General features: G+C 51.4%; 1 protein-coding gene across 1 annotated transcript; it reads left to right on the forward strand.

Moving 5' to 3' along the window:
- Positions 1-1,597: 1,597 nt before the first annotated feature.
- Positions 1,598-3,538, forward strand: GSC (goosecoid homeobox). The gene is made up of 3 exons (XM_004320544.2): positions 1,598-2,013; positions 2,470-2,729; positions 3,046-3,538. Exons 1-3 carry the CDS (start codon positions 1,659-1,661, stop codon positions 3,199-3,201), a joined length of 771 nt encoding a protein of 256 aa, XP_004320592.1. The 5' UTR covers positions 1,598-1,658; the 3' UTR covers positions 3,202-3,538.
- Positions 3,539-22,083: the final 18,545 nt, after the last annotated feature.

Raw genomic sequence — 22,083 nt, forward strand, 5'->3', positions numbered from 1 at the left:
GGCCCGGCACTGCCCTTTCCCCTGGAGTGGCCGGAGTTGCCTGCGCGAAAGGCCGAGAAAGCACAGCTCTGCAAGACCGGGACTTGCGCCGGGCTCGAAGGACCTCGGGGGCTGCTTTCGTTCCGCGCTCAGCGTGTCCTACCTTCTCGCAGGGCGCTCGGCCGCCTGCGCTCAGTCGTGGACCGGACGCGCCTCCAGCAGCTCCGGCTGACGGGCCGTGACGCACCGAGGATCCGGCAAATCACCGTGGCCGCCTGCCGAGAGCAGAGCCGAACTTCGGCCAGGCCACCGGGGCCCAGGGATCCCAGCTTAGGCCTGCCAGGGGGGCCTGTCCCAGTCAGGGAACCAGCAAGTCGAAAGGGAAAAATGCGATTCAATTGTTGGGAAAGGGGACAGAGAATCCCTAAAGTCCCATTTTTTGTATTTTGCACTGAAAACAAAAACGGTTAAGGGAGAAGACACCCTACTTCCGAAAAAAACAAATTAAAAAACAAACACGAAACCTACTGACACCCACGCAGGAGGCAGTTGGAAGCATCGCTTCTGATTGCTACTCTGGGTGGAGAATTTTAAATTAGTGGATGAATTTGGTCTCCGCTGTGTAAGGGCCTAGGGACTGCTATGCTAGTTTTCAGACCCAAAGTGACTGCAAAAAAAAAAAAAATCTATCTATATGTGTATATACATATATATATATGTGTGTGTGTGTGTGTGTGTGTGTATACACACATATATATACACACAATTAAGAACCACGATGCACTTCTTTCGTCGTTTTGTCATTACAAATTTTGGCGTTTGCAAAAACAAAAGGGTTTTTTTAGGGGGTTAACCAATTCCATTCGGGAGAGGATGTCAAGATAAAAAACAGAGGTGAAATTAGGCGGCCAGTGCATGGGGGCCGAAGGAAGAGCGGAATTTCAATCTCGCTTGATTGAGGCCGCAGCCCCTCACATTTTCTAAAACAAAACACATCCCGAAAGGAAAAAAAAATGTAGCCCCAAAGTAAAACTGGCCACAATGAATTTGAGTTTCACGGAGAGGAAATCGCACCCAGTAATAGGACCCAATCTGAGGAAAAAAGGTGGGGGGCGGAGAGGTCGGCAGAGGGAGTTGTTAACGGCGGCCTCACGGTGGAATTAATGAGATTAACCGGGGCAATTAGGACGCCCGCCCAGCTCCGCCAGCCCGCGGCGGGGCGGCTGAATGGAAAAGATTAGGTTAATTTCATTAATTCGCAATCCACAATCTATTTTCAGGCCCCCGTAGCCCCCTCCCCTTGGCACCTCTTCCCCTCCCCCTCTGTTCAAGCCCCCCCCACCCAAAGGAACAGAAAGGGCCAAATCTGGTTCTGTTTGTCATCTGCATATTACCAGGAACTAAATCCAGGATGACGTCGACTCAGTATAAAACCAACAAGAGGTTCAGCTGGTCTAAACTCCGTCCTACCCGCGAGTTGAGTTCGGCAAACGCTGCAGCGAGGGGAGGGCGGGAGGAGGGAGAGCGGACGCAGGGGGCGGGGAGGGGCGCGGGGCTGCGCGCTCGCCGGCGCTCTCTTTCGGTTTGGTCCGCCGCGGGAGGAGCGTGGACCCCCCCACTTTGAGGCTTTTTCCTCGGCGCGTCCCCGCCGCCCCCCGGTCCCGGCGCGGGGCTTGGGGATGCCCGCCAGCATGTTCAGCATCGACAACATCCTGGCCGCCCGGCCGCGCTGCAAGGACTCGGTGCTGCCGGTGGCGCCCAGCGCCGCGGCTCCCGTCGTCTTCCCGGCCCTGCACGGGGACTCGCTTTATGGCGCCGGCGGCGGCGCCTCCTCGGACTATGGCGCCTTCTACCCGCGCCCCGTGGCCCCCGGCGGCGCAGGCCTCCCGGCTGCGGTCGGAGGCTCCCGCCTGGGCTACAACAACTACTTCTACGGGCAGCTGCACGTGCAGGCGGCACCCGTGGGCCCGGCCTGCTGCGGGGCCGTGCCGCCGCTGGGTGCCCAGCAGTGCTCCTGCGTCCCGACGCCCCCAGGTAGGGTCGCGCTCGCGCCGGCCTCGGCCTCGGCGGCCGGCCGCGGTCCTCAGCCCCTGGGACGTGGGTGGGCGGTGGTGCTCGCCTTTTTCACTTTGCACAAACTTTTCTCCTCTTGAAAACCTGCCCCCCCCCGACCCCCGTCTTTTCGTGGATCGGGCGCAGGCGTTTGCACACTTGCTGCAAACTTTAGGCGAGAGTTAGCGGAGACTGTAACAGTGCCTGCGTGGAGGAGACTTTTAGAATTTAGCCTTTTAGGATTCCCTAACCGGCGTTGGGCGTGTGCGGGTGGACGCGGTCGCACGGTCCCCCGGTTCCTCACACCCTGTTTTCCGCGCACCCCCAATTCCCAGCACCCCCTTGCTGACGATTTTAAATCCGGAGTGGGTGTCGGGCGGGCGTGTGCGCGCGCGGTGGCAACGGAGGCGGCTGACCGTACGCCTTACTCTGTCGCAGGCTACGAGGGCCCCGGCTCGGTGCTGGTGTCCCCTGTGCCGCACCAGATGCTGCCCTACATGAACGTGGGCACCCTGTCGCGCACCGAGCTGCAGCTCCTCAACCAGCTGCATTGCCGGCGGAAGCGGCGGCACCGCACCATCTTCACCGACGAGCAGCTCGAAGCTCTGGAGAACCTCTTCCAGGAGACCAAGTACCCAGACGTGGGTACCCGCGAGCAGTTGGCCCGGAAGGTGCACCTCCGCGAGGAGAAAGTGGAGGTAGGCGCGAGACCCCGCCGGGGCGCGCTCCGTGGCCCTTCCCAGCGAAATAAGGCTCCAGCCGGGTTTGCTCAGCTCTCCTTGGGTCTCCTTGCTCTTTAAAAACATCCGAGCAGCGGCCTGGAGGCTACTGGAGGGCGCTTTAGGCCCAGGAAGTTGGATGAAAATACGGAAGCGGGAGCGGGTCTCCTTTTGATGGCGTGCGCGAGGGGTCCCCGGGTTCCCTCTCCACGCCAGCGTCGTCCCGGGGGTGCCCGGGCATGGCGGGGGCGCGCCTTTGATCCTAACCGTTTTTTTGTCCTCCGTTGCGCAACAGGTCTGGTTTAAAAACCGCCGCGCCAAATGGAGGCGGCAGAAGCGGTCCTCGTCGGAGGAGTCGGAAAACGCCGAGAAGTGGAACAAGACGTCGTCGAAGGCGTCGCCTGAGAAGAGGGAAGAGGAAGGTAAAAGCGATTTGGACTCGGACAGCTGACGGCCGCGGGCCGGCCGTGGCCCTTGCCTAACTCGAAGGACTTGCACACCCAGACGATGCTACTTTCTTGCACACGCGCTGCCTTGCGGGAGGGGGGTCGAGAAAGAGGAACGAGGAGCTGTAAATAGTGTACCGTCCGGAGGGTGGGCGCCTGGGGTCGGGCCGCGCCGGGACTTGCTGCCCCGAAGTCCGAGGCCGCCGGCGACTCACTCCCCACCGTAGTATTTATAGTTAAATTAACGGTGACAATACAATAAAGTGACGGCGATGTAGACGGGCCACATTCTGTATTTCGTACCCCACCGCCAGCACCATCTGAGGCCCACAAAAAAAAAAAAAGAAATCTAGTTAGTCTATAGCTTCAAAAGGAAAACCGGGCAGCTCTGACCTGCCCAAAAAAGGAAAAAAAGAAAAAAGGGAGACAGAAGGTCTGGGTACGAATGGTCACAGGACCGGGCGTCCTGGTGTAAACTTCGTCTCTAGGTTTCCAGGCAGGGGTGGAGAGTGGCACTGCCGGCACTGGGGGCGGTAGCGTTGTCCCTGCGAGCAGGCTGTTCCCCCTCGCCCGTGGGGAGAGCCAGGACCTTTTCCCTCCTTGCTGCCCATGGGATAGCGGATAAGCAGGATCTGCTTGGAGCGGACGGATCCTGGGAGCGTCTCCAGAGTCCGTTTAGGCTGCTCACCCGGCCCTGCTCCCGCGAAATCCCCAGACCTAAGGCGGCGGGTCCGCGTGGAATTAGGCAGGCATGCCCTCTCTCCAGAAGCTTTCCTGGATCTCTGCTGGTCTCTCTCGCCGCTCACCTCCTCCCCGGTGAAAGTTTCTGCCCCACAGCCCTGCTGTGCGCCCAAGAGCCCGGTGAGGAGCCTGCCGGTGCGGGGGGGCCCATCGTGCTTCTCCCTGGGAGTTTGGGATGACCAGGGTGCACATTCTGAGCCCTGCATTCCGTCCGCCTACCGGGCCTAGAGCACGCCAGCGGCTGTGGCAGAGTCATAGTGAGGTGGGAGTGCTGAGCCTTTGGCTTTCTCTGCCTACTGTCTCTGCTCTGCCCCTGATGGGGCCAGAGTAGGAGAAGCCCCGGAGAGGCTGGGGCGCTGGTCAGTAGCTTGGAAAGGCCTGTAGATGCTTCCCGGTGCTGGAGAAGCACTGGGGGCGGAGATGAGAGCATGCATTCCGTAGGGTTCTCTCCAGACCATGGGGAGGATGGAGTGGAGGCCAAGGGCCAGCAGGAATGGCTTTTAATGTGTTAAACTTTATTGGGTTTACACTAAATCCATTTTATAGACAAGGAAGCTCAGGTTCAGAGGGTGTCCCGACGTGTCTGCTGCCAAGGAGGTGAGCTCTTCCCTTCTCCTGGGCGGCCTCCGGCAAGTAGCACAGCACACACAAAGTAACCTTTTTTTTTTCTTTTACAAGAAGCGGTAGTTTTTTTTGTTTGTTTTTTTTTCCAGCGTTTATCAGGTTTAAAAGGTAGAAGTGACTCTTGGAGCAGGTGAAAGCACTTAGGAAATAAGGGGTGGCTTCCAAACAGCACCTTTTAAATAAGGAGGATCCCTAAATGAAGGAGGTGGGTAGCAGTTTGGAGACCAGGTCTGCCTCAAGGGGCAAGATTGCCTTGGTTCCTCTCCAGACTCCGTCACTTGTGACGTTGGGCAAATGACTGAAACCCCTCTGTGCCTCACCTTCCATGACTGTAAAATGGGCACAGTGATAGCATCTGCCTTTCAGGGGGGTTGTGGACGTGAGGCACTATCTATCTCATTAAAGGTACAATGACACCTAGTACGGGGGAATCTTTCGTGGCTACTTATTTTTTCTTAATGTGATTATGGCATGTCAGACACAGCACTTCAAGATTTATGTACGTTATCTCATTTTACCTTTCATGTACTCTGAGAGGGGGAATGTTTTCACCGTTTTACAGACGAGGAACCTAAGGTTCAGAAAGGTTAAATACTTTTTAACAACATTCAGCTTGTAAGAAATAAAGGGGAGACAGCATCTTCGCCCAAGTAAATCTTATATTGTAATTAGAAATGTTTCCACTAATGTCAGTTCCGGTGAGAAATACTCAAAGAAGGTGTCCCATTAATTTCAAATGAATCTTGCAATGGCCACTATGGTACCTCCTCGTCAGATATCAGACTCCCGGGGGAGAGCCTTGCCTGCCTGGCACCCCTTCTGTATCACTGTTCCTAGGTGCCGCTCTGTGTCCCATTTGGAGAGGGGTGAGCCCTGTCTTCCACCCTTCCTCCAGTGCTCCCTTAGTCTAGAACATTCTGACATACAGCAGAAGCAGGCAGCGTCATTTCACCCTGAGAAATCTGACGTCTCCAGAACTCTCTACCCTCCTGTGTGTCCTTCTCCACAGCTTGTCCCTAGACTCCTTATAAATGGGATGTTTCATTTAAAAAAAAAAATTGTCTTTGTCTAGCCTGGAGAAGGGTCCTCAACAAGTGACAGGGAGGGGGATTGAGGGAGGGGTAGGTTCTCAGATACTCCTCCCTCACGGGCACGTGGCGAAAAGCCACAGCTAGTGGGGTGTGCAAGGAGGGGGGCGGGATGGGGGGCGGGACAGCTGCTCCCAGCTTGGCCTGGGCAGGGCCAGGGTGGCAAGAGAAAGCTCCCCCCGAAAGAAAGCTCCAAAGGACCCAATGAAGCAATTTAGTATCGGCCCAGCTCACAGGAAATAAACATAACAGACGTCTGGAGCAAAGAGGGAAACGTCAGGATGGTCTCATTAGAGTCCAGCCACCTCCTCCGGCATTGCCCAGGCAGCCGTGGGGCTCAGACCTTCGTCTTAGCCTGGCCGTTGGGGTCAGGGAGGGCCACATGGTGTCTGGGAGCAGAAGGCTTTCAAGAGCTGTCTTTGGACCTTGTAATTGTCTTGGGTGAGAATTTGGATCCCGGTGTTAGAAAAGTGATGGGTGGGACGTAAGCCAGGTGACGGGCGAAGTGGTTTCCAGTCTTCACAACGTGTCCCCCTTCCCGCTTGAAGGTGTTCTCCCCATTTCACCGTTGAACAAACTGAGGCACAAAGTTATCACAAAGGTCCAGGATGAGAACTGCCATCTCCAGGGGACAGGGCTCTTTTCCATAAATCAGGCTGCCTCACAGAACCCAGGCTGTTCTTTTCTGGTGGTGATTGAAGCTGCGTTTATAAGTTCCGCAGGAGTGAATGCAGTTGCCCCTGGGGGGCACAGGAATTAATCTGCCACAAGGTGCCAGACAGGCTCTGGCAAAGAACAATGGTGACCATTAGAACCCCTGACATCAGTCTAGCACTTTCGACTGTCAAGCCCTTCTGCACGCCTCTGGAGCCCTCAGGAGGTGGGAGTCGCAGCCCATTTTGCAGATGGGAAATGGAGGTTCAGAGAGACTAAATGCCTTTCTTGGGACACTTAGTAAAGGGCAGAGCAGACCTGAGCAGAGCCCCCACCTGCCTCTTGGGATTGGTGGCAAGATATGGGGTGACGGCTTCCGGGTACCCCAGGTCACCTGAGCCAAGGAGGCCCTTGGCTGCCAGGAGCTGACCAGTAAGAGACCACGGAGTGTGTGGGGGAAGATGCGGGGCCCCTTGCTCCAGGGAGGGTGCGTTCATCTTCTTAGCTACGGGCTATGCAGGGGGGAGGGGGGAGGGGGAAGGGCTTAAAACAATTGCTTTACAAACCGCACCCTTGGAGAGTGAATCTCAGTGACAGTCCTTCAAGTTTGTCTTTTACTGACTTTGGAACGTTGAGCTAACATTCTAAGCCTTGTGTAAAGGGTGTCGTAAGGATGTCGTTTCAGTGGGTGTGTGTGAGATCAGGTTGGCAGATTCCTCTTCTCATTTCTTGGCATGTGGGAGAAAATGGGGGCCGAGAGGTAGGGGTGACAGGGCATGCTTTTTCTGAATTGTACGAGGTTTTCAGTAAAATAGTTCAGGCACCCAGTCCCCCACCCAAAGATCCCTGCGTCTGTCACCTAGGGTCCCCCACATGAACCCTCCTTTGTTCATTGCACATCCAATCAGTCACCTCTTTAAGTGAAACAGACGCTAACTTTCACCTGTACGGAAGATGGAATTCCAGCCCAGGGAGGGCAGGGTGACATGAGGTGGCGAGTGGACAGCTGGGTGGCTGGCCCTTAAGTCACACTGGTCCAAGCCTCCATCCGGATGGGGCTGTGTGCTTGTCAAGCGACCTGGGAGAGGTTCCTTCTTCACCTGCAAAATGGGCTTGGGTAGAGGATTAGAGATAATATAAGAACCCAGCAGAGTGTCTGACACGTTTATTATTGTGTGTTTTGAAAAACCACCCTCAAGTTGGCTGGCTACTGCTCTGCCTAAGTAGACTGGAATTAGAAATTCAGGAATGCACCTTGTTTTTAATTGTTGCTGGCTTAGGAGTTTATGCATGACCCCAGGGCACAAACTCTAACGAAATTAAATGTGATTGCCGTGGATTTAAGACAAGGAAGTATCTGATAAGGTATAATGGATTGCATTCTGCTTAAGAGCTTTAGGACATGGCGATTGACAGTGAAGAAGGCGAACTGGGAGCGGATTTGGATTCGATGTCCAAGTTTTGTGAAATGACCTTGAGGTTTTTCAAAAGGAAAATGAAAACCAAACACAGCATCCAGTGCAAAGCTCCTTGAAAGTTCTGGGAGACATGGATCGGGCTGGGTCTTTTGGTTGTGAGGGTTTCTCACTTGTCGGTGGGACATGGGGTATCCCCGAGGTCTGTCCCTCGAGCCATGTGACAGCATGGAAGACCTCTGTTTGTCACAGCTGGGTTTTAAATCTGGGCAAGATAAAAAGCCATTGTCTTTGCAGTTCAAATGACCCACAGACCAAACAGGATGAATTACGGCGTGTTGCAGTATTTTTAAGTGGGTCTATAATTTTTGGATTCCAGCAGCCCTCATTTGTTCTCAAGTGTCCAGCCCTGGGACGCATCAGTGAAGAGAGATCTTAAGAATTCCTCTCCCAACCCCTCCTCCTCTCCTTAGGCATTCGTTCCACTTACACCTTCTGTTTTCCTAATTTTGAGGTCCTCCGGCGTCTGCTGACCAAATCAACTGGCTGGGTTCAGTCGGATGAACTTCATTTAGCTGGGCGTTTGCATGCCCTCCCTTACCCTGAGCTGATTTATAGAAGCTATAATTAGTGAGATAACTTTAGCCGAGATGGACAGAGTTGCAAAGTGTCTGTATCATTTCCTCCCTGATTTACCAGTTGTGTGATGCCGAGCCCAGGAGGTGCTTCACCCCTGCTGCGTGATCAGTGACGCTGACCCTGCGAGGGAGCGCTGCAGGTTCAGGGGAGAAATTCTCCTTGTGGAACTGGGGAAGGCTGAGCGCTCTTTCCTGGCCACTGCCACACCCCCCACCCCACACACTCAGAACTAACACAGGGTAGCTGGTTTAAAATTTGGGGGAGGGCACAGAAATATCTAAAAAATAAGAAATCTTCGGAGAAAAGACCTGTGTTTTCCAGCAGCCTACAGTGAGAAATACAGAGTGTCAGAAGTGCGGTGTCCACAGGTCGTCCACAGCACAGTGGCAGCGGTCCCACATGGCTGCAGGGCTGCACAGAGGATGGAGAGGCTGTCAAGGGCATCCTTCCTGAGAGGGGGAGCTTGTGGGCTTGGGAGGGCCTGCGCCAGCCAGGTAGGAACTCACTGCAGAGACAGCCCTGGAGCCAGCGTGGTCTGAATCACACCAGTTAACGTTTGACCAGCCAGCCTCACGGTGACTGTGCCTGTTTTATTCGTGTCCTAAAGAAATTCTTGACATCGCCTGGCAAGACCCAGCAATGCTTCTTTCCAGATGGAATAGGGCTAATCCTCCTTTGAAAATCCTCAAAGTGCTAACTCTGGGACCAGAAAAATAAAACTGCCCTTCTCCAAGAAACAGGGAAGCCCAGAGCATTTGGAAAGATCCCCCCTCTGCTAAGAAGACTCAGGACTCTGTGAAGTCGGAATCCCATCTGCTCGTTTCATCTGAAGATGTTCCGACCGAAGGCCAGATGGCTGGGACATTAGGGGATGTGCCTGTTCAACATTGTTTTGTATTTGAGGAATAAATATTTAAATCTGAAACCAAGTGAATCACTTTCTACTGAAGTGGGCAAGGATGGAAAGTTGTGTGTGTGTGTGGATGCCGCCCTTCCCCCCGCCATCCTAACCATAATCTGGGCATGCATGATGATTCCTGCCATGCTTGAAACCTTCAAAGAGGTGTCCCCCCTCCGCTGGTGCAGGATGCCAGGAACAGGGCGACGCTCCCTCTGTTTCAGGGTTGCTGTTTTCATTTCATGTCTGCTTCTGCTGCAAGAAGATTCCCGACGGGCATGGGTTGAAACGGAGACCCCGTGCCTTAGTGTGATGAAACCCCCTTGGTTTTGTTTCAGTTTCGGCCTGTATGGTAACTGGACTCTGATACAAATGTGAGTGGATGGAAACGTAACCCTTTTCTTGACTGCAATTAAAGCTCTGAAAAGATCATAGGTCTTTGTGGTTGATTTCTGTCTTTGTGGAAGAGGTTTGCATTGTAGTTTTCTGCTTTTGTTTCTTTTAAGAAGGGGAATATTTTCTGCAGTGCCAGGAGGGTGTGGTAAAAAATGCATCTTATGTTTGGGAGGATCAACAGTTTCATAATCACATCCTTATCTAATCCCTTCTAAGCCTTATGAGGCTGGGTGGAAGTGTTTGCTGTCATCTTGTTACATAAGGACAACTACTTCAACGGCTTTTGCCGTGTCCAGCACTGTTCCGAGGGCCTTATCATCTGTACCTTATTTAATCCCGTTCCTGCCCCTGTGAAGTTGGCATTATTGTCGCCATTTTGCAGAAGGTGAAACGACGTCGTTCTTTCAAGTAAGGTCGCATCTGAGACTCCATGTCCAGTGCTCTCTCTACACTGCCAGGCTACCTCCCTTAATAAGGACCCACCAGGAAGTCTGGGCTCCAATCTCTGCCTGGTCACCAGCAGGCGGCGTCACCTGTGAGCTTCAGCCCCCTCATTTCCAATGTGAGAGGATTATAAGTTCCTGCAACACATGAAAATCACCTGGGGTTTTGCAAACACAGATGATTAGTCATGGTAAATATATCAATGCATTAAAAATAGAAGCACGTAAACAACGTTATTCATTGAAGATTTTCAACAATGATAATAATAATAATGGCCTCCATTCAGTTCACAAATGTTAAAAGGGTGCCCTGTCTGTGCCAGGCACTGTTCTAGGTGCTGAGGAGACTGGAGTATCCTGGAGTTCCCGGTTCTGTTGGGGGACACATTTGGTCCCCAAGCAGACAGGCTGTGATTTCAGATTTCAGGGGTAAATGTTGAGATGAAAACCAATTCTTCTGCAGAGATGGAGGGAGCTAGGGGTTGAGGCAGAGTTTGGGATATTTTATGGTGTGGTCTGATGTTGTCTGTGTGGAGAGGGGTTTCAATGTCATCTCAAGTAATCCTCCAAAGCTGGGGTGGACAAACTACAGCTAGAGGACCAATCTGGTCCACTGTCTGTTTTGTCAATAAAGTTTTATTGGAACACAACCGTGCCCATTCATTTATGAGTTTTCTACAGTTGCTTTCCCCCTTTAATGGCAGAGTTGAACAGTTGCAGTAGGGATAGTAGGGCTTACAAAATGGAAAATATTAACTGTCTGGTCTTTCATAGAAAAAGTTTGCTCCTCGCCAGTCTAAAGTTTAGAGTTTAAGCCAGAAATGGAGTCTGTTGTCAATAAGGGATGGAGGCAGGGTTTACATCTGTTTGCCTAATGCTTTGCTTCCTTTCTCTGGGGTCTTAGCACAGTAGGCCTCCTGTGATGGGGGTAGGGGGCGGGTTATAAGGCAGCATGTGGAAGAACACAATATGGTGCCTGCTGCCTGGGAGCTGCTCTCTTGGGGCTGTAGTCTGTGTGTGTAAGAAACAATTTCAGGACAATAGGAAACAGGATGTCAAGAAGGGCTCGATTATGTGACTTGGACTTGGAGACCAAGAGGAAAGATGGCTGCAACCCTGGAAGCCTTCCTGGAGGAAGTGGGAGTTGCAGACCAGTTAGTATTTGGCCAGGCAGAGCAGAGGCATGAAGACAGGCAGGTACGGTGGCAGCAGGGAAGCCACCCTGCTCAGACCAGAGAGGAAGGTGTCTGGCTGTCACACTCCAGTGTTTCTGCCTGCAAGGCGTTCATCCAACGCTTGCCAGTCCTACCGAGTGCCGGGCCCTGTTCTGAGTTGGGTCACAAACAGGAATGGAGCAGCGTCCGTCCTCAGGCAGGAGGATTAGGCTGATTCGATACTAGGTGACCGGTACTGAGGTGGAGGGTGCTGGGCACCCCATGGCATCCTGTGGTTGGCAGAGGAGGGGTCCTAGAAGACTTTTGGTGGTGGCTCGTTGGAGCTCTGTGGTTTGAGGCACCTGGTGATGGGCAGGTGAGAGGGAGAGAGTCCTTCAGGAAGAGGGGACAGCTTGATCAAAGGCTTGGAGGTGGGGAGGCAGGGTGCCACCAGTGAGAGGGTTTGGCTGGGCAGAGAATGGAAGGAATGGAAGGTCGGAGCTTGCTGGGAATCCACAGTCTGGTACTGCATAGTGTTCAGTTCACTATTTAAAACTCACCTGCGGAATAGGCTTCTCTCTCCTCCCAGGTGTCGGGAGATAGTCAAGGAGATGACCAGGGTCATGCTAAGACAGCATTCACATCCACGTCAGCCACAGGCCTTTCTGGCCCAGAGATGCCTGCGGGGCCATATCTCACCAGCATCTGCTCAGTGTTCTCTCCAGCTGCCATCACAGAAGGAGAGAAAAGCATCTCACTCAGGGCCTTCTGCAAAGAAGATTGTTGGTTTTTTTTTCGTTTTTGGAACGAGTTTTAAAATACACTGATTTGTGGCTGGTAGTCGAGTTCATCAAAGTGATTTTTCCAGATGCTATAATTCTTGGGCCGCCGACACATCAAGGATCCCCCTATCCCCCAGCTCCAAGTCCCGAGCCGGCGGTAGGCACCAATCCTCACCCACGGGCACTAGCTCAAGCACGCGTGCGGCAACTTACAGCTTCTAGAACCCCCTTCACAACTGTTCACTCCCTGTCTCTGCAACAACCAGTGGATGTGGCCATGGCAGGGACTGTTCTTCCCATTTGACAGAGGAAGGAACTGACAGACCCAGGGCAAGTGCTTCTGGGGACAGGCGGGAGTCAAACCCTCCTCTGAGCTCTGGGCCGGGCAGAGAGGGTGGGACCCCCTGGAGCACAAAGCCGGAGGACAGGCGGCAAGGATTTCCCAACGCCTTCCCCGTTGCTCTTCCTGGGGGTTGAAGGACAACTCTCAGGCCTGAGAAACGGGGCTGGGCACGGGGCGATGGAGGTCGGGAGGTCAGGAGTGTGTCGGCAGAGAGGCTCGCTCCTATGAGCCGGGCCCCGGCAGCGCCAGCCCCGCTCGGCCCTGTTTGTCTCTTTCCTGCTGATCATCGCCAAGTTAGCCTTCGAATTAGGACTAAGCATGGGGGTGGGAGGAACGGGGAGAGACCTGGATCGGCCTCAGAAGGTAGGCCTCTGCCACCTCCTGGCTTGGTGACCATTGGCCACCACACTCAACCTCTGGACCTCAGTTTCCCCATCTGTTAGGGAGAGTCATTAATCCTGCCTTGTCCGCCTGCCAGGGTTGTGGAAGGGCCCACATGATTTGACGGATGTGAACATGCTGTGTGACAGGTCCTATGATGCCATGTTGGTCGATGTCCCCCCCGCTTGAGGACGTTGGATTATACCTAGCAGTGTCACTCTCAGCTCTGACATTCTTTACCTCTTATTTTTTGGCCTCTCCCGCATCCAGGCTGCTTCATGGAAGTATCTGTTCTTCACCCGGCCTGTCACTGTTATGGCCCAAGACATGTGGCCCCTGCCGTGTGTTAGGTGGCTCCCTGACAATGCAGGCCACAGAACTGGCCGTCCCTTAGAAGGCCTTTGTGGGCCATTTAGTTTGTATCCTCTGTGGAAAGTGTAGGGCCTTAAAAGCATTTGGCCTCCTTTTTTTTTTTTTTTTTCCTGCAGTGGGTTGCATTGTGTTTCCCAAAAGATATGTCCGAGTCCTAACCCCTGGGACCTGTGACTGTGACCTTGTTTGGAAAAAGGGTCTTTGTAGATGTAATTAAGCTAAGGATCTCAAGAGATCATGCTAGATTTAGGGTGGGCCCTAAGTCCCATGATGGGCATCCTTATAAGAGAAAGGAAAGGGGGATTTGAGGAAGGGGAGAAGACACACCAGCGGGAGGGTTCTGTGAAACGGAGGCACATTGGGCTGATGCTGCCACAAGCCATGGACACCTGCAGCCCCCGGGAGCGAGAAGAAGCAGTGAGGATCCTCCCCTGGAGCTTTCAGAGGTGCCTTGGCCCTGCCAACCTGTCAGTTTTGGACTTCTGGCCTTTAGAGCTGGAAGATAATATACTTCCACTGCTGGAAGCCACCAAGTTTGCAGTCATTTGTTGCAGCAACCCTAGGACATTAATATCCTGCTTTGCCCTGCAATGGTGTCCCCAAATCTAACTCCTTCTACCGTTGTCTGTAATGATACTTAATAAGGGGATGGGGCCTTGTCCTCTCCCATCCCCCTGGCTGGAGCATTTCAGTGTTCCGTTTAATTTTAGGATCTGTGAGAAGGCAGCAGGGAAAACTGTGAGCACTCTTTTGAAGTTAGGAAATGTTCATTATCTTTCTTCTGAAAGCATTACAGGATGACATTTACAGGGAAATACTTTGAAGCCCAGGGGGTCGAGCGTGTGACCTTCAGGAAGGGAGTAGAGGACTTCCCTGGTGGTGCAGTGGTTAAGAATCCACCTGCCAATGCAGGGGACACGGGTTCTAGCCCTGGTCTGGGAAGATCCCACATGCCGTGGAGCAACTAAGCCCATGCGCCACAACTACCGAGCCTGCGTTCTAGAGCCCGGGAGCCGCAACTACTGAGCCCGCGCTCCACAACTACTGGCCCACGCTCCACAACTACTGAAGCCCACTTGCCTAGAGCCCGTGCTCCGCAACAAGAGAAACCACTACGATGAGAACCCTGTGCACTGCAACGAAGAGTAGCCCCCACTCGCCACAACTAGAGAAAGCCCACGCACAGCAACGAAGACCCAGTGTAGCCAAAAATAAATAAATAAATAAATAAATTAAAGGAAGGGAGTAGAAAGGCCAGCACCCAGGCAGTCGGGCTGGCCTGGCCCCTACATGTGCCTAGGAGCATCCGTCCATGCTGCTCCCTCTGCCAAGGATGCCTCTTTTCCCCATAGTACTGCCTCTTGAAAATCCTATCATCTTCCAGCAGCTGCTCAGGAGGCAGTCAGGTAAGCAGGGAAATAGACACTGGCCCCAGACCCAGAGCCTCGGTGCGCCAAGAGAATGTGACCGGGCTCTATGGAGGCTTGGCATTCGGTCCCTTTGTGAGCTTGGGTAAGACTCCCGCCTCTCTGGGCTTCGGTTTCCCCTTCTGTAAGTTCAGTTCAGTTCAACTGGTATTTATTAAGCATCTACTATGTATCAGGGAGGCTGTTTGGAGATTAAAGAGCATACGAACTAGTTACATAGTTGTTACTTCTAACATTAGGACGTAGAGACATCTGTAGAAAGAGCGGGTGAGTGAGTGAGTAAATGAGTACATGCCTTTCACCACCGGCTTGAGGTTGTTCTTGCTGGGCCCTGCTGTGTGGTGGAACCTGCTGCGTGCATGTCTGCCGTTCCCTCCACTTTCCTGCCCTGGAGGCAGCACCAACTGCAGAGTGAGTAGCAGACAGACCGGAAGCAGCTACAGAGGCGACAGAATTTGGGTTTTTGCTGAATGATTGGGCTCATGCAGTGCGACCAGGTGTTTGCATCTTTTTAGGTCACCAGGGGACCCGAAGGCATTATGATCATCCTTCACAGACCCTTGTACGTTCATCGAGATAAAATCCTCTTGCTACAAACCCCAGAGAACTACCGCTTCCTCATCTGTGCTGGGGTTTGTTACATCAACTCTGTTTTTGGTCCTCCTGCCACTGTCTAGGGCTCACAGAGCGTTTTGTTGCTGTTACCTGCAGATCTGATTCAGTATCCCACTGGCTTTGGCATTGGACTGATTCCGTTCTCATTCTGGCCCTGCCAGGTGTGAGCTTTGTGACTTGGGCAAGTCACCTCCCCTGAACTTCATTTTCTTCATCGCGAGGGAGAGAATGGGCGTAATACACTTACCCCAGGGTCTACAAGGAGCAAATCCTCCAGAAACGGGAGCTGTTGTCATTAGGAACTCTGTGTCATGACATTAGTTGCTACTTCTGATTTCACTTGTCCATGAATCTAAGATTAGGGATTGAACTGGCTGGGGATGGGGAGGCATATCAGTTTTCTGTGGCCATCCTAACACGTTATGGTAAACGTGGAGGCTTCAAACAACAGAAATTTATTCTCTTACAGTTCCGGAGGCCACAGATCTGAAGACAAGGTGCTGGCAGGCACGTGCTCCTTCCGGAGTCTCTTGGGGAGATTCTGTTGCTTGCTTCTCCCAGTTTCCAGCGGCTCCAGGCGGTCCTTGGCTTGTGGCTGCATTAAGCCCAATCTTGTCTCCATTTTCACAGGGCTACCTCCCCAGTGTCTCTCTGTGTGTTAGATCTCTCTCTGTTTTTCTCATATTTAAAGGACACTTGTCTGAAATTGAGTTATTTGTAGTGAGGTGGATGGACCTAGAGTCTGTCATACAGAGTGAAGTAAGTCAGAAGAAAAATAAATATCATACGCAAATGCATATATATGGAATCTAAAAAAAAAGAAGGTTCTGAAGAACCTAGGGGCAGGACAGGAATAAAGATGCAGATGTAGAGAATGGACTTGAGGACACGGGGAGGGGGAAGTGTAAGCTGGGATGAAGTGAGAGAATGGCATGGACATATATACACTACCAAATGTAAAATAGATAGCTAGTGGGAAGCAGCCGCATAGCACAGGGAGATCAGCTCGGTGCTTTGCGACCACACAGAGGGGTGGGATAGGGAGGGTGGGAGGGAGGGAGACGCAAGAGGGATGGGATATGGGGACACATGTATACATATAGCTGATTCACTTTGTTATACAGCAGCAACTAACACAACAATGTAAAGCATTTATACCCAATAAAGATGTCAAAAAAATAAAAAAAATAAAGGACACATCATTAGTTTTAGGACCCACCCTAAATCCAAAATGATCTCATCTTACCCTGGATTAGATCTGCAAAGACCCTTTCCCCAAATAAGGTCACATTTACAAGTTCCCAGAGTTAGGACATGGACATATCTTTGGGGAGCCACCACTGAACCCACCCCTGGAGGTAAGGAAAAGGAGGAATTGCTGTGAACCCATTTCTCTTACTTGCACATCATTCTAAGAAGGTCCAAAGCAGACCTCTCCCCTTGGCACTCACCATCCAACCACGCAGAAGGTGACCTGCATGTACCTGTGATGCTCTGGGTGGGGCTTCAATGCTATCCTTGCAAGTTCCAGGGAGATGAAAACCCTGGAGGCAGCAAGTGACAGATGGGGCTCAAGACCCCCTGTTTTTGTCACTGTCACAAAATATCAGGGACTGGGTGGCTTAAAGAATAGAAATTTATTTTCTCCAGTTTTGGAGGTTGGAAGTCCAAGATCAAGGTGCTGGCAAGGTTGGTTTCTGGACTTGCAGCTGGTCACCTCCTCTCTTTGTCCTCACATGGGCTTTGTGTGCAGGCACTCCTGGTATCTCTTCCTCTGCCTATAAGGACACTAATCCTATCAGATCAGGGCCCCACCCTTATGACCTCATTTAACCTTAATTACCTTCTTAAAGGCCCCTTCTTCCACTTCAGTCACACACTGAGGGTTAGGGCTCCAATACTGAATTTGAGGGGACACAGTTCGGTCCATACCACCCTTTTGATTAGCTTCACCAATGGAACCAACATCTAGATTGATCTGGCCTACAGGAGGTTGGATTTCTTAGGTTATACATGGTTTTTCCCAGTGTTTTTGTTTACTTGTTTGTTTTTTTAGTATTGGAGTATCATTAATTTACAATGTTGTGTTAGTTTCAGGTGTATAGCAAAATGATTTAGTTATATATATTCATACATCTTCCCAGTTTTATTAATCAATACTGCCCATCAGAGCTTCTGCCATGTGTAGACATTTCATTAAGATCTTCATGGATCTCTGCTTAATAATGCTACTAGAAGAGCCCCGCACATTGAACACTGAAAGCAGTGAAGGGACCATGCTGGGCGTTTATACACTATATGTTCAGGCCTTACTTCACCCTCCCCCTATCAGCGGGGACGATTATTTGTTCCATTTGATTGACGAGAAGCTTGAGACTCAGAAAGGGGAGATCTCCCAGCTAGGAAGTGTCAGAGAGGCACCAGGAAACCACATCTATCTGACTCCAGGGTCTGTGTTTCTCCCCCTGCCCTTTTCCTTACCTCTGTTGGTTCAGAGAGGAACCTTGAACACCCAACTCGGGTGCTGTTCCCCTTCCTTTTACTCCAAAAAAGATCTGCTTTTCCCCGTCCAGCAGCTTCTTCATCTCTCTTTGGAAGGTTGCAGGCCTGGCCAGATACATTGCTGTCTTCAGTAATCCAAAAGCCATCTCCACGGGGACATCCGCTGGCCCACGCAGCCTTCTCACTGCCTGCTATTACGTTCAGTACTTGAGGGAAAAACCTTCCCCACACGTAGCAACGGTTTCCAGTCCAAGCCGAGCTGAGGGCTTCCAAGTAGAGGGGTCATCTGGATATTGACCAGCATCTTGATGGGATGGAGGTGACCACCAGCCAGCCAAAGGACTGGCTATGAAGAGCGGGTGTGTCTCTTTGCTGTGAAGTGGGGTGGACTTCAAGGATGCTCATTCTTTCCGGTGCGTGGGGCATTCTCATCACTGCCACTGGAAATCTAGATGCATTCGCCTTTTGTGAAGAGTGGCTTGTTTTCGGGGCAAAGATGAAGAGCTCCAGAATGCAGCGGCCTCTCGCACATGGTCATCCCCAGAAGCATCTGTTGCCAGAACGACAGAATGCGCTCCAGTTTGCTTTTGTTTGCGTCCTCTCTGGAAATGAGCGCTTTTCGGTCATGGCGATCCCCTTTAGTTGAATCGTTGAGGCCGTCTCTTTCTTTGCCGTCCTGAGGGGTTGGTCTGCATTTGGTCCAAATTACGTGACTGCCGACAGAGGCACTGAAAGTGCTTTAGCAGGCAGAGCAGGACAAGGTGGTGGGAATGACTCTCATCTGGGGATGGAGAGCCAGACTGCTTGGCTCTGCCCCGTGAGGCTGGTGACACAGGCGAGCGTTTTCACCTCTCAGAGGTATGGTTGCCTCCGGCATAAAAGCAGAGTTAGTCACTCACGTGCCTTTGTTCTTTCCAGGGCAAAGGACAGCAACCTTGGAAGCACAAAAAGCAACTTTTTTCCCCCTTTTCCCTCCGAGAGGGAGGGCTGGGTGGACTCTTCAAATGAATTGGAAGTGAAGTGGGAGAATATGATGTTGATAACAGTTCATACTTTTTTTTTTTTTTTTTTGCCGTGCGCAGGCCTCTCACTGTTGTGGCCTCTCCCGTTGCGGAGCACAGGCTCCGGACGTGCAGGTTCAGCGGCCATGGCTCACGGGCCCAGTCGCTCCGTGGCATGTGGGATCTTCCCGGACCGGGGCACGAACCCGTGTCCCCTGCATCGGCAGGCGGACTCTCAACCAGTGTGCCACCAGGGAAGCCCAACAGTTCATACGTTTGCCTGTGGAATATTGCATCTAAGTGTTCTGTTTCTAGACCCACGATAGAACATCTGGGAGGTCAAATGCAAGCTATTGGAACATGGTCTTTCTTGAAAAAAAAAAAAAAACAAACCATCCACCCTGGACTGCTCGGCAAGCATGAGTGAGGCATTTTCCCATTTAATGCTGGTGATAATGGATGAGATAGAGCGATGAATGTTCCAGATGAGGAACGGAGGCTCGGGGAGAAGGGGCAGGTCCAGGATCTCACTGTAACTGGCTGCATCTGTGAGGCAGGGGCAGCTGAGCTCAGAGTCCAGGACAGGGGCCTCCCAGGCGTGCCCAGAACACCAGGAGAGGGGTCTGAGCAGACAGGGCCAAGAAGGGATCCTGCACCTCAGGTCAGGGGGTGAGGAGAGGCCACGATCGAGACTTGGGTCTTCAGTCCAGGGCCAAGTCAACTGGAACAGCTCTGCAAACTGGGTGTGGGGTGCACTGGGTCCAGAGGTTCAGGAAGGTGCCGTGAGTTGGGTGCATGGGTCAGTAGCCTGCTCCTGCCTTCCATGAGGGCGGGGAACAGCCCTGCCAGATGGAAGATTCTGGGAGTGAGAGGCACTCAGGCAGCACATGGTGAAGCCTGGATTCACATTCCTGCACCAGGGCCACTTAAGACTCCACTGAGGGCTGTGTGAGTGCAGAGTCCCCATGGGGACAGCACTGTTTCTAGCCAACACTGGGACGAAGGTCCATGATGAAAAGTGACTACTTCTTGTCTTGACTATCATTGCTGCTGTTCCGTCCCACGGGGCTGCCCACCCCTGGCCCCGTTCAGCCTTGTTCTCAGGACCCTACATCATGCCCTCACTTTGTTTGTCCTTTCTGAATCTCTCTCCTCCCCCTTCTCTCCCATGGTCTGTTCCTTCTTCTGCATTTCGTGCCCTTCCCTCCTCCAATGCCTTTGCCCTTTGCTAGGAGCTGGGGATACAAAGATGAATAGGGCAGAGCTCCAGCCAAGGCAGGAGACAGACTCTGAAACATGAATTCCGTGGAGACAGTGACCAATGTGAAGTGAGCGGTTGGTGCAGGGCCCAGCAGGGGACCTGGGAGACAAGGGGGCACGCAGGCTTCCCTGGGAACCCTGGCCCTGCCTCGGTTTTCGTATCTGTGCCCTGAGCCTACTGATATCGGCTGCTTCAGGGGGTGCCCAGGACCTAATTGGATGCCGCCTATAAATAGAGCCCTTAGCCCAGCACCTGAGCAGGACACATGCCCAGCCCGTGCTGGCTGCTCTGTCATCCCCATCATTGTTATTCTACCTGGGGACGGAAAGAGATGGAGTCAGGAAAGACTTCAGGATTAATAAAAGTTTTAAACAACCACGCCTGAAGCCTTTACCAAGGGGACCACATACCACACGAAGGATGTGCAGGTGGAATTTAAAGAGGCTGCGGTGAGGGAGCCCGGGGGCCACAAGAGAGGGGCTGAATCCTGGGATGGGGGCCGCAGGGCCGGATTAGCGGGGCTTTAGCGGGACAGTGCTCATTAACAGGGGCTGATCCCCAGCTTTTCTTCCCCTTGGAATGACGCTCCCAGTGTCCTCCCTGAGACAAAGGTGTCACTGGATCAGGCTAATGAGGTTGATTGTGCCTTAAATTGGCGACGGCTCTCTTCACGGCTTAGGACACACACAGTTCTGTGGGTCACTTGGGAAGGGCTCCTAGCTTTTAAAGACAGTGAATTTATAACAGAAAGTGGTGATGGAGTTAAAATCTGTATCCGTATCTATTTCATCTCTCTCTCTATCATATCTCTATCTCTATCTCTACATCTATCTATGCAGGCTTACAGAGAGATATCTTGGGTTTCATTCCAGGTCACCACAATAGACTGAATATCACAGTAAAGGGAGTCACATGAATTTTTTGGTTTCCCAGTGCATATAAAAGTTATATTTACACTATACAATAGTCTACTAAGTGTGCAATAGCATTATGTCTGTCTCAGCTTTCCACATGCCTTCCTTACAAAGCTTAATCATTTCTAGCTTTTGATTTAAAGTAAGAAACATGCGACTCTTCCTTCACTTGAACACTTAAAGGGTAACCATTGTAGGGTTATTAATTGGCTTAATTTCAAGACTGTTGTATCTCAGAGAATAGGGAGACTCGAGGAGGAGGAGGGAGATGGGGGAGTAGCTGGTTGGTGGAGCAGTCAGAACACACACATCATTTATTGGTCAAGTTTACCGTCTTCTGTGGGCACAGCTCTTGGTGCCCCCAAACAATGACAGTAGTAACATGAAAGATCACTGGCCACAGTCACCATAACGAATATAATAATAACGAAAATGTTTGAAGTACTACCAGAATTGCCAAAATGTGGCACAGAGCTGTGAAGTGAGAAAATGCTGTTGGAAAAATGGCATCAGTAGACTTGCTCGACGCAGGGTTGCCACAGTTAAACCAGGTGTGCCTGTATCCCTATCTCTATCTCTATACCCAAATCTGTCCCATAGGAAAACACAAGTATTCATTCATTTCTATTTTTTTTCTTTCTTTTTTTAGGATTCCATAAACCATTCATGCCCATGTAAAATTTTAAACTATACAGGACGGTGTAAGTAAGGAGTGAAAATCTTCCCTTCCTCTTTAATGCTTTAAAAAAAAATTTTGTCGGAGTATAGTTGGTTTAAAATACTGTGTTAGTTTCAGGTGTACAGCACAGTGATTCAGTTATACATATACATATATTCATTCTTTTTCAGATTCCTTTCTCATATAGGTTATTATACAATATACAGTTCCCTGTGCAGGGTCCTTGTTCGTTATCTATTTTATATATAGTAGTGTGTATATGTTAATCCGAAGTTCCTAATTTATCCCTCCCCTTCATGTTTCCCCTCTGGTAAGTTTTTTTTGAAATCTGTGAGTCTCTTTCTGTCTTGTAAATAAGTACATTTATATCGTTTTTTTAAAAAAATTAGATTCCACATATGAGTGATATCATATATTTGTCTTTCTCTGTCTGACTTACTTAGTATGATAATCTCTAGGTCCATCCACGTTGCTGCAAGTAGCCTTATTTTTTATGGCTGAGTAATATTCCATTGTATATATGTACCACATCTTCTTTATCCATTCATCTGTTGGTGG

Source organism: Tursiops truncatus, chromosome 2 (assembly GCF_011762595.2).
Source record: "Tursiops truncatus isolate mTurTru1 chromosome 2, mTurTru1.mat.Y, whole genome shotgun sequence".
NCBI lineage: Eukaryota > Metazoa > Chordata > Mammalia > Artiodactyla > Delphinidae > Tursiops > Tursiops truncatus.